This window comes from Ictidomys tridecemlineatus (assembly GCF_052094955.1).
Source record: "Ictidomys tridecemlineatus isolate mIctTri1 chromosome 12 unlocalized genomic scaffold, mIctTri1.hap1 SUPER_12_unloc_5, whole genome shotgun sequence".
NCBI classification, from domain to species: Eukaryota; Metazoa; Chordata; class Mammalia; order Rodentia; family Sciuridae; genus Ictidomys; species Ictidomys tridecemlineatus.
In genome coordinates, this window is record NW_027520963.1 from 187,931 (window position 1) to 201,187 (window position 13,257).

Here is a 13,257-nt window from a genome sequence, read left to right on the forward strand (position 1 = left end):
TAGGTACTTGGACAAGACTCAGAGGGGCATCCAGTATGTCCCCCCAGCTCACACTCAATCCAACCACTATTGCATTCCCAAGGGCTGGGGATGCCACTGCCCATGCTTTTCTCCCCCTGCCAGGCAGCAGCATGCCCCTTCAGGGACAGTTCTACAAAAGAAGGCTGCCGTCTACCACGTGGAACCCTGAGGGAGATGAGGTGCCAGGCCAGAATATTTGGCCACCTCAAACAGCAGAGTAGGTGGCATGTCCACTGACTCTAGGCAGCAAGTGGTAACTGGTGGACCTGGAAGGAGGGCGAGGAGGTCCAGAGCACTGCATGTGGGTCTCTACCTCAACACAGCCATGGGCTGCTGAAGCCCAGGTCCAGAGGAGCAAGGCTAGCGAGAGGTCAGATCACTTCTGGAGGGCCCAAGGGACTGTGTGCAGAAGGAAACAGCCATGACAGAGACCCCAGGTAAGGAGCGGGGAGCAGCTCTCAGACCCCACCCTGCACCTGGACTGGCCCCTTGAACCCCACAGTATTGGAAGGCACAGCTGGTGTCAAAGTGCACTCCAGCTGGGCCTCTAATCTCTCTGTCTGGCAAATCCCCCATAACTTCAGGAGACACAGGAGAAGCGGGCAACCTGCCCTTATATGTCCCAAAATAGAAAGTGAGAAGGGTCTCCTGACACACACCCATGAACCAGGCGATGGCTGTGATCCACCAAGTTGCCCCAGGTAGTACAGTGAGCACATCTGGTCAGTGAGTGCTGATATTGAAACCTGGGTCATGACACAGAACTCGAACACATGGCACCAGCTGTGCTCAAATGCTGGGCTCATAATGACCTGTGCAGAACATGTGGCCAACACAGATGGGGATTTCTCAATGTGAGAAATGCTAGGGATGATGGAAGATGTCGAGCCGTCCCTGCATATCTCTCTTCATTAGCATTTCATATGGAGTCAAATGGGTGGTAACAGGGTAGCTATTAACGCGCTCATGTCCATGATGGCTTCACTCTGTGCAGCCAAGGATGGAGGGCCTGCTCCTAGGCACAGACACTGAAGCAGCAGAATGAGTTCCCAACCAATGGGGTTTGGAGGTCAGTACAGAACCAGAGGTCTCTCTCACTCGTGGTTCACTCTGCTGAAGAGTGCCATTGAGGGCTGACCCCAGGCAGAGACATAGTATAGGCCCCCAGGGTGCCTGCAGGGACCTCAGAATAAGCGAGAGGCTGAAAGGATGTGAGGACAGCCCAGTCTGCAGCCTCCTGCTGTGGAGCAGGGACCCTGGGACCCCACACCCACCTCCCATAGGATAGAGCCCAGATGACTCCTCTGGCCAGTTTCCCAAGTCTCCCCAGAGGAGCTCCACCCTCCACAAGCACAGCTCTGGGCGCCTCTTTGCCACCTGCCACACCCAGAGCCCTAGTCTTGGCATTACCCGTACCTCCTCACATACTGGGTGACCTGCCAACCACCTTCCCCCATCTCCCTGGACGTGCCAGCCTCCAGGGGAATCAAGGTGGTCCAAGATAATTCCCTCATATGAACCTTGTTCTCCCAACACAGCACCCCTAACCTGTTAAACAGGTGAAGCTTGTTTATTAGACATCTCCCTCACCTATCAGCTGAGCTCCAAAGGGGCAGGAACTCTGCTGAATGTTCCCCTGTACGGAACTAGGCCCAGTGGGAAGCAATTGTGGCCACACAGGAATCCTGGCTCTCCCCTCTAGACCCTGGCCATCTGTCCAGCTGGGACATCAGAGGTGATCTCCAAACACTGGCTAAATGAGAAATGTAGACAGCACCCTGCATGGTGTGATGAGCCACACCAACACCTCTCTTCTGCATCACCATCACACTGTGGATCCAGGCCCATCATGGTGACAGTGAGCACCAAGACCAAAGGATACCACAGAAGCTTCTGGGAGTGGCAGTGCAGTGGTGCAGAGCAAGTGCTGTGGCTGCACTCTAGGTCTGGCACTGTCCCATACCAGCTCAGTATCCTGTGCACACCCCCAGGCCTCTCTTGGCCTTGGCTTCCTCCTCAGGAAAATCAGGATAACAACAGCACCTGCTTCTGGAGATGGAAATAAAGTGCAGAGCCGGCTGGCAATGCTGGCCAACTTGGTTGTGGAGGTTTTCCTACCTAAGAGGAGGCATTGCCCATGCCCACAAGAGCTATGCTGCTCCTGCCAGGGAGTGGAGCAAACCCCTCCTCAGCTCTGCTAGGGAAACATTGGCATTTGTACCTCAGGGTGGGATGGTTTGCTGGGAAGCTGTGACCAGGCATGCAATGTTGCATTCTCAGGCCCATCAGGCAGATCCCAGCTCAGAGCAGATACAAGCTGTCCAGGGAAGAGAGGCCATGCAGGGCTCTGACCAGCCCAGGTACTCATCAGCAGAAAGCCTCAGGAGCCAATGAGTCATGCTAAGACAGATCTGCCCTCCATCCATTTTCCTCTAGAAGAGGACATGGGGCATCAAAGAGGGCCCAAAGGTGATGCAGGTGGCAGCAGGAGAAAGAAGAAAGAGGCCACAGGCTGAAGCTGCCCTCTACCCAGAGGACCCTTTAGCATCCCAGAACAGAGACTTGGAGGGAAATCACACAAGGAGAAACCGCTGACCCAAGGACATGGGAAACACAGATCCAAGCCCACACTCTAGGCCTCAGGGCTACCTCTGAGGCCCTCAGAGGGAACTCTACTCAGCAAAGGCCACCCCTCAAATTGACATCCTACAATACCTGCCATCTGGACAGGACTATCTAGGATCCCTCCAACTACCTCATGCCATGAAGAAAATTAAAGCAGACCATGTATGCAATATAACCATCCATGACCACACCCTCCCCCCTAGTCTCTGGTCCAAGGAGGATGACCATCTGGGGACATGGGCCCTTTACCCACCCATGGCTCAGACTTACTTCCATCTCCGTACTGTGGGCATGCACCTTCTGCACCATGTCTTCAGCCTCCCGCACGCGCCGTGTCAGCTGGGGTGAGTACTCAGCCTGGGTCATCTCACTGTCATAGGACCCCAGGATGGCACGCATGCCATCCCGCTCCTGTGGGCACAGAGGACAATTGGTCAGCAGAACATGGAGACAGGAACCTGGGGAGCTCCCTTATGCAGCACCTCAAAGAGTTCAAGAATTCAGTTTCACGCTTACCTGCCAACAGTGCCCACCTCCAGAGCTCCTGTCCCAGAGGCCCAGGTGCTCAGAACTCCCAGGCCTTTCACCACCTAGGCCAGCAATCCCAACAGCATGTCCTAGTCTCAGTGCTTACTCTCCCTGTGTCAGGCTGAATACCCGCTTGCTTTGACTTCTCACCAGATCTCAGACAGTAACACTCAGAGCAAGGACATCAGCCAGCATTCTGGTGGGTGAGGAGGCACCCATACGAGTAGGGATACTTGGCAACCTATTGGGATAAGAAACACTCTGCTCTGCCCAACTACCCTGACTCTAAACACAAGGCCAGGATCCATCAGCAAATGACTCCTCATGGATGCTTGAGGCCACCAGAGTGTCACTGGGCCACCAGCCATGCCAAGCAACCTGCCTCCTCTCTTGACACAAGATAGCAATCACAAGAAGCAGTGACCCAAGTTTCCTGAGACAACAGACTGATCACACAGCCAGGAGTCTCAGCCTAGACAAGATCACTGCTTACCTATACCCTGCCAGAGTGAGAGTCAGGAAGTCAGGAACCCTGGGAGAAATGGGTGGCTTTTCCCCTGCCAAGACTGAGACTGATTCCTTCCTGAGACTGGAAAGATCCATCACACATGCCTGAATGAAAAAGTCTTGCTAAGCCAGCAGGGGGGCCTGCAGAGACAGAGGATGCTGCCTGGTGGGGAGCTGAACTGCTAAGGAAGGCCATGCCTCACAGGAAGCTGCCTCCTCCTCCTCCTTTGACTGAGGCTGTCAGATGTGAACCTAAGGCCACAGGGCCACGGGGTTCTCCCGGCTTCAGATACTCGATTCCTAGGTGGAGAAGGTCCATCCAACAGATCCAGGACCAGGCAGGGGCTCCTCCCATCTGTCCTGCTGCCCCCCTGCACTCAGTGGACTACACAACTGGGGATAGGGGAGCCCTTGTTCAGAAGCCCAGGTGTGTCAGCGTACAGCTTCTCTGACCACCTGTGCATGCAAACACCCTGGGGGTCTTGCAGAAGGTAGACTCAGATTCCACAGGGCAGGCAGGTCTGGCTACAATGCCACCTTGCAATGCAGAGACCTTACTAGTGTGCTCAGTGACCCCCTTTTTGGCTCCGCCCACTTCTAGGGCCAGTGATGAGGAATCTGGAGCAACACAGGCCACAAAGAAGGTAATGGCTTCTGGGAGACCCTGGTTCAAACCCCAGCTCTGACCTCAAGTCTCAGATCCTTCCCAGTAAGATGGAGACATGAAGGATAGCTATGTAATTCAACACTGTTGTGAACAAAGTGTCCAGAGAACTGCCCTGTAAATGCTTGGTGCTCATGAAAGGATAGAATTGTATCAATGTTGGTGAACACTAGCAGTTAAGAAGTGAGGAAGCAGGTTTACACACTTACTGGCACATGCCCCTACCCAACACATGAATCCAGGGAAAGGAGCAGAGGCCAAGGTCAGACTAGCCCCTCATCACCTCCCTCTGTGCCCTGGCCAGCAGCTCCCTCCCTCCCACCCAGCCCTGGCTCAAAGGGCAATTCATGGCCCTGATGGAGACCTGCTCTCTCAGACCTCCAGGGGAACAAGACCTCCACACAGAAACAGGTCTTCATGACCACCAAGGTCCCCATGCAGGTAGCATTCTCTCAGTGTGTACTTCCACAGGCTGCTGCCCAACCATGTCCCCAGGAGAGGCCAGGCCCATGGCTCAGCCACCTCCAGCAGGAACACAGGTCCCTCCTTTGTGAGAAAGACAGGCAGCATGTTGGGTGTAGGAAATCCTGCCTTCTCCTTCCTGAGATGATGGGCCCTCAGAGCCTTGGGCTGCTGTGTCTAGGCACTCTGCATTCACTGGCAAGGGACACAGTTGTCACCCCAGTGTGGACTCTGTAATTAGTTGATGACAAAAAAATTCAATAAGTGAGAAATTAAAGTTACAAATCCAACTGGAACTGGTCACATATCTGGGGAAAATTTGTTTCCACGGGAAGGTTTATGGAGTGTCATAATTTTATTGAAATCCTATATCTTCCCATTGACTTTTATCGTCTCAAGCTGGTTACCCGAGTTATCATTACCAGAGTGTCGATGCCGCTCGAGGCTGGGGCGGGGGATCTCCTTTCATAAACAAACTACAATTGTCTCCTTTATTGACCAATAAATCTCAAAAATGCTGCCCTTCACTACGGCTCTCTTCTATTACATCTCCAGGCTAGCAATGGCTGGCAAAGAAGAAAAATGTAAAGTGAAAAGTTTGTTGTTTGTACCTTTTCAAGAAATTGTTTTGTCATTAGCAGAAGAGCAAGCACTGTGCTGGTGTGATTTGGTAACGACTTTTTAATGACTGATTCCACTTGTGGTAAAGTTCGCTTCGTTTCCAATTGAGCAAACACAGACGATTAATCGCTGCACAAACAGGCGCCCAGGCTGTGCTGACAGAAGCCTTAAAGACTTGCTGGAGAAGTACAAAACAAAACAATGTTTTCCACTGAGTGCTTCTCCTGGGAACAGAACGGTCCTGTCTGTGAGCAATGGAGTTGGTTTGTCACCCCATTAATTAATGGCAATTCGAAGAGAAAGCTGGGAGACAGGCTCACCTTTGAAGAAGCCAGTGGAGGACCAGGGGCCTTGTGCCTTTGGAGACCCCTAAACCAACCACAGGATGTGAGTGCTTTCTATGCCTGTGGTGACCAGCCAGAGGCCATCCTAGTCCTGAGTCCCCTTCAAGAAGGAAGCTAAGGGAGTAAAGTGCCCAATGGTAAAGAAAATCATAAAGCTGGAAAAGAATTTCAAGGTCAAGGCCAGACAGGAATTTTCTAGAAGGAAACTGAGGTATGGAACTGCAGAATCACTTGTCCATGGCCCTAGGCATCCACTTACTGCTCATGGGTGTCTGAGCTTCCCAGTTAAAATAAATTTATCTGAGCACAGACCAGGCAGTGAGGCCAGCAGGGGGCATAGACTACCACCATAGGACAAAGAGCAGCAAGCAGGGGTGTAGGAGCTGGTCAGCCATGCTCCTGGGTGGAACTGAGAGTCCTGGGAGGCAGGGAACTATGGGCTCAGGGAGATCAAAGAGAAACCCACGGGCTGACACCATCACAGAAACAAATACACCAGGACAGATCAGGTGAGTAGAGAGTGCAAAGAAGAGTTTGAGCCCAGCACCCCCAGCCCTGCCCAGGGGACCCCCCTGTGGCAAATCTCTCCATACAAAACCACCCTCCTTGACCCTACTTCTTCACTGCCACTTAGGCTACCCCAGGGGACATCCAAAGCCCATCCTAGATAGCTGCCACCTTCCCCCCACAGGTACTAGGCTTTTGCTTCCCTCAAGGCTGGCCCGGAAAGTTCCTCCAGCAGGAATACAATGGGACCACCTTCCTTCAGGTACAGCATTACTACCTGTGGTATACTACCACAGGTATACAAAGTCTTGCTGCAATACTAGCTCCTCCCTACAGAATCCGACCCTCATCTCCCACACCTAGCAGTTTGAGGTTCATTTGGGCCAACCAAGGACCTGGGGAGGGTTCCCCCACTCAGGTTGTGCAGCTGCAACCAGTGGGACAGAGGAAGAGGAACTGTAGGAAGAGGAAGTCCCTAGGAGGTGACAGGAACAAGACAGAACATAGAGAAGGTGGGCTTCTTTGAAGATAGCACATGTCACATGTGTGCATATCTGTGTGACCATAAGTGCACATAATAAATTTAACTGGGTGACCCAGAGGTGGCCAGCAGAGTGTAGGAGCCATGCTGCTGACACTCCTAGCCCTAATGGTCCTACTGCTGCCCCATGGCACCCTGGCAAGTCCTGCTGGGGTGCAGGTCTCCAGGAGAACCTGTGTAACCACCAAGGGCTGCTGGAAGCCTCTGCTACCGGAAGACCCAGTACGTTCATCCTTTATCCTTTTGCTCATATATTCACCAAACATGGATTCCATGAAGAGAAGCCAGGGAAGGTATGGAGAAGGAGCACAGGCCTTTGGCAGAGAACACAGAAAAGACCTATGGCCCAAGTGCTAGAGAGATGCCAGGTGGACACGGGTGACCACAGCATGTAGACTACAGCTGATGCATAGAGGGAAAGGTACACCAGGCAGAGGGCACAGTGTGGGCAGTCCCCAGTGTGCCTTGCAAAAGAATAACAGGGACAGTGGTGATTACCCCTCAGCCACCTCAGTCAAGAGGAGGCCTTTTCCACTGAGCTCTTGAGACTAGTCCCAGAACACACTGAGGAGTGGCTTGGGAATGAAGAGACATCCACCACACATACACGGATGGCCAGAGTAGGTCACCTGGGCAGTGGGGTGCCACACACCTGCTGAGATAGTTGGGGGACAAGTCTGGGGAGGAGTGTGCCTCCTGCAGGGAACACCAAGACAAGCTTCATGCCCGGGCTGGAGAAGGGCAGCGCAGTGACATAGAGGAGACAAGAGCGAGAGCCACAGTCCCAGTCTGGGAGGGGGAGCCACGAGGGAGTCTATTGGGAAACAGATAATTCAAGGTGGCCGGCAGCACCTCAGGCTGATGGGAACAGAGGCATGCGGCACAGTTGTCACAGAGCTTCCTTCTTCCCACCTTCCCAGACTGCAGCCCTTCACCCCTCCAGTGACATGAAGTGTGCAAGCCCAGGACTAGCTCCCAGGTCACAGAGGCCCAACAAGGCCCAAATCCTAACTGGACATCAACTTGCTTATGACCTTGGCAAGAATAATCAGCTCTCCGTGTGCCTCAGGAGGTTCAATCGTGAAGTGGAAAGGGCAAAGTGTCCAGCCAGCCTTGAGTTCACATGTAGCTGCACATGAAGCTCTGGTACTTGCTAGGTGCTGAGTCACTGCTGTCCTCATGACCCTTCCTCCCACTGTTTGTTTCTCCAATGGGGAGAAGACACTAGGTGCTCTGTTGAGACAGGTGCATGTAAGTGTTTCTGAGCCCTCATGGTGAAGTAACCAGTGACTGAAGAGAGAAAGGGCCCACCCAGGATCGTGAGCCAGGGAAGGTCCCCAGGAAGCAGGGGTAAGCCCAGAGAGACCGAGCTGAGCTGGTGGCATTTGCATGCAAGAGGGTCCCTTCCTCAGATTTCTCCTCTGGGCAAAGCAGTGGCCCTTCCATTCACTTCTCCCTGGTCTCTGCTGCCAGGGCTACTGGGTCTCTTACCTTCTCTGACCACCCATGCATTCTCAGGGCCATTTGACCATAGCCTCAGCATGGTCAGCCAACTTGGTTACCTGCACTCAATTATTGGTCCCTCCACAAGGTTTTTCTTAAGAAAAGGAAATTATGATCAAGTGCAGCTGCAAAGCCCTATTCCTACCTGCCCCATGGCACCCTGGCCAGCAGCTTCATGGAGTCAAGGAAAAACCCAGGTCTGCCCGCTCTGCCCACCCTAGGCCTCCTTTTCTATCACTAATCTCTCCTCAGACCCCACTTTTTGGTGTACACAGGGATCCTCAGGGTCTCCAGCACCAGGACCCTTTGGCCACACAGAGCAGGACCATTTCCAAGGACTTCCTTACACTATTAGATGCTTTGGAAAGGAGGAGAAGGAGGGGAGGACGCACACCCAAGAGGAGGTGGGCAGCTGCAGAGGAGGTGCCGCGCTAGTGCTTAAGAGGCTTCCTCTCTGATCCACACCAGTCTGCCCTTTGGCCTGTGGATGCCAGGGTTCTGACCCAGGCCCCAGACAAACATGTGCAGCACAAGGACCAAGCCTAGGCAGGCTCGGTCCTAGGAGAACTTCCTGGGGCACCTATGTCTGTCTGCTTCCTCTGGCACTCACTGGGAACTAGAAATCATACTTGGAAAAGGACTCATTAAGCAGAAGCAAAACTTATTTACAGGGTCAGAAGATCTGCCTTCCACAGTGTTCCTAACCCTGACAGCAGACATCAGAAGTGACAAGACTCATCAAAGCCTTCATCATGATGTCTGCACTGCCCATTTCTGTGAGACAGGCTGTCCACTCCTGAGCCCATAGAATAGGCCTTGCATACTCCACAAGCCTCACTGTGCAAAGATGCTGGGCAGACTCTGCCCCAAGCAAGCAACAAGCACCCACATCACACAGACTGGCCCATAATCTCCAGGCTGGTAGGAGCCCTGGGCCAAGCAGGAAGCTTCCTAGGGAGATTTCACACAAGGCCCTGTATGCAGCATGACACTGAGTGTGGAGCCTGGGCCTGCAGATAGGGAAAGGAAGGAAGTGTGGTGCCTGAGCAACATAGACAATCAGATGAAGGAACCTGGACAGAGAAGCCACTATCCACAATGGGCAAGCTTGTATCTAAACAGACCACCATACTGTCAATGGTATATGCACACATGTTAGCCTAGAGGCTGTATAGGTGGGAAAAACATAAAATTCTAGTGCTGAGAATTTGTGGACTACAAGGCTACACTCATAAAACCTACAAGCAAATAACCCCAGGAAGAAAACACATGCAGTGTCTAAGACCAAACACAAATAGGAACTAACACAGGTCCTTACTAGACAGCAATGACTCACTCCTTGAAGTGAATAAACCCCAAGGACAGAGTCCTAAGTGTATAAAATTATCATCAAAATTCACAAAATGTAAGGGCTGAGGCTGTAGCTCAGTGGAAGAGCATTCGCTTAGCATGTGCAAGGCACTGGGTTCGATCCTCAGCAACACATAAAAATAAATAAATAAAATGAAGGTATTGGGTCCAACTACAACTAAAACGTGTGTGTGTATGTGTGTATAAATTCACAAAATGTTAATGAAAAATGAACCAACAATACAAAATTTAGGAGAAAGAAACCCACAGTGTACTAGAATAATCAGAAAATAAGTATACCTAATATGTTTAGGTCAATAAAGGAATTTAAATTATTAGTAAGTTAATAACAAATAAGCAAATAAAAATGATTATAACCAAAAAGAAGAGCCAAACAAAATTAAAACAGAATGCTTAAACACTTAAATGTAGGAAGTAAATCAGCAGTTTAGATGTGGCTGAAGAGACACTTAGTAAACTGAAAGATAAATCTAAAGAATAAGCCAGAAAGAATAGGAAAAGACAAATACAGAAAATATGAAGGTGCTGAGAGAAATACAAGGTAGAAAAACAAAGTCTAAAATGTCTCTCACCAAAATCACAGAAAGAGGAGAGGAGACAGGAGAGAGGCAGTCATCAAGGTATAACGGTTGAGAACCTTCCAGAATCGATAAACCATAGCCAACTTCATATTGAGAAGCCACCACAAGTGCAAATAGTCAGGACGGGAAATTGGCACACCTTGACAGGTTAGAACAAGGCTGGGAGCCATGTGGGTCCCAGAGGCAAGTGCAGGAAGGATAGACACATGGGCGGGTGTATGTGCTGAGAGGAAAAGAGGTCAACACTTATCACCAACAAGACTTGCCAGACAAAAACAGAAAGGACATATTTCTTTTCTTTCTTTCTTTTTTTTTTTTGAAAGAGAGAGAGAGAATTTTTTAATATTTATTTTTCAGTTTTCGGTGGACACAACATTTTTATTTTATTTTTATATGGTGCTAAGGATTGAACCCAGCGCCCCGCACATGCCAGGCTGGCGCATTACCACTTGAGCCACATCCCCAGCCAAAAAAGGACATATTTCTAAATGAGAGAAATGATCATATCTCAGAGATAAGAATAAAGAGCAAAGCAACAAACCTATATGCACAAATCCAGATGTTTACTGACATTACAAGAGCATAGCTGCCCTCCTTATGGGGCTTCAATCGGTACTGCAGATTCTGACACCTCTAACAGAAATAGGCAGATCCACAGAGAGAATCATTAAGGACACAGCCCAATTAACCAGCACCATCAGTCACCTGAGTCTAATTGTCTTCATCTGCCAATAGCAGAACACATGTGCCTCTCAAACTCACACAAAATGTTCACAAGACAGATCACATACAGGAACATAAAACACCACTTGAACAAATACAAAAGAGGACAAGTCACATAAAGTAAGTTCTCAGATCACATTGCATTTGTACTGGAAATAAATGACAAAGAGAGCCAGAAAGTCCCAAAATATCTGGAAATTAATCTACTTCTAATTGCACATGGGTCAACATAAGTCTCAAGAGAAATTCAATCATGACTTTGAATAAGAAAATGAACATACAATTTTTCAAAATTTTGTGGAATGCAGCAAAAGCAGGGCTCAGAGGGAAATTCATAGCACCAAGTGCCTAATTTAGAAACAAAGATCTAAAATCAATCATCCAAGCTTCCAGGTAGGAAATGACACAAAGAAGAACAATGTTAAGCCTAAAGCAAACAGAAGAAAAGAAAACAATGAAAATCAGAACAGAAGTTAAGGGAAATGGAAAACAGAAAATCCAGAGAGAATACAACAAAACCCAAATAAAATTCGGTTCTTCAAAAAGGTCAGTGAAGTGAATAAACCTCTAGTTAGGTTAATCAAGAGGGAGAAAGAACAGACAGATTACTAACATGGAGAGAAGAGACTGTTACTGAATCCTTTGTAAAATGACAGGATAATAAAAGGATATCGCGAACAACTCTATACCTAGAAATTTGCTAAGTCACATGAAAGGGACTGACTCCCTGAAAGATACAAATTACCAAAACTCACAAGAGGAAGAAAAATCATGAGCATCGGCCTCTGGAGAGGCTCACAGGACTCCCCACTGCCTCCGTCCTAATGCTCATCTGCCCTGCAGACTTGAAACCAAGCAAGCACTAACCAATGTGTTAAGGTTGTTGACCAAAACACAGAAAGATTAAACGTGCTGCTGAACATGTAGAAACCAGCCCCAATTCTGGGCCAAATCCCTTACCACCCCCCAGTAAACTCCACAGTCCAACCTCTTGCTGTCTGTCACAAGGAAGCTGCAGACCCCACTTTATGCCTTTCCACTAATGAATGCTTTGCACTGACCTGCCTGGTATTGAAGGCTTCTTCCTTTAGAATGTCAAGTGGCCTGATCTAGGGATGGTTTGGGGCTATGCCTTGTAGAAACTCTCCTGCTGCTATTTTGGGGGCTACTCCAACCATGGGTTCAGTAAGACAGAACAGCCTGTATCTATTAAAGCAAATAAATCAGTAATTAATAATCTACCCAAAAAGAAAACACCAGACCCACATGGTTTTCCTGATGAGTTCGACCAAATATTTAAGTGAGAAACGATACCAATTCACTATAATCTATTCAGAAAAGAGCAAACTATTCTGCATGATACTGTTAGGCAGATGCACAACAAGCACCTGTCAAAACCTACATAACTAACCAGGCACAGTGATGCACACTGTAATCCCAGCTACCTGGGAGGATGAGGCAGGAGGATCATCAGAGCCCAGGAGTTTGAGACTACCTCCTGGGCAACACAGTAAGATCCTGTCTTGTTAAAAAAAAAAAAAAAAAAAAAAAACAAGATAAAAAAATGAACAAAGGAAAAGACACCAAAGAACTATATAACACAGAGTAAATGTTACTATAAACTATGGACTTTAGTTAGTAATAAGTTATCTATCAATACTAGTTCATCAATTGTAACAAATGTACCACAGTAACACAGGATGTTAATACTGACACAAGTGTAAAACTAAAATGAAGATAAATGGAAGTAAAAACAATATCTTTTCAAACCTCCAAACATGTGTGCACCATACCCTGAAGTAACAGCCTACAGGTCAGGTAAAGGTAAGCAGAATCAAGAGCTTTTAGGAGCCTGGCTCGTTGGGAAGAGATGGATGAGCTAACCTTTACCAGACTTTGATAAATAAAGAGTCTATCTCATAATCACCAGTGTAACTACTAAAAAACTATATAAAAGCTACATAGTTACCAAGATAATGAGGAGGACAAAATGTTAAGAAAAAAAATTTTTTTTTATTCTTCAAGACACAAAAAGAAAAGAAAAAGAACACTGACAAAAGCAACTATAAGAAGTATGATTTAAATGCAAATGTTTCATTACATTAAGGGCAACCAAAATAAATACTTCAACTAAAAAAAATTAAAGATTTTCAGACTGAAAAAAACCCACAAAATCTATCTTTACCATGTACATAAGAGAAACATTTATAATGAAACAATGAAGAAAGTTTCAGAATGAAAGCTGAAAAAGCAAGAGGT

At 48.5% G+C, this 13,257-nt stretch overlaps 1 protein-coding gene across 1 annotated transcript in view; it reads right to left on the reverse strand.

Annotated features, from left to right (window-relative positions):
* Positions 1 to 13,257, reverse strand: part of LOC144372333 (mitotic spindle assembly checkpoint protein MAD1-like) — a 238,839-nt gene that overhangs the window by 69,373 nt on the left and 156,209 nt on the right. Inside the window, 1 exon segment of the mRNA XM_078035712.1 lies at positions 2,917 to 3,057. Within this exon segment, the coding sequence (XP_077891838.1) occupies positions 2,917 to 3,057 (141 nt within the window).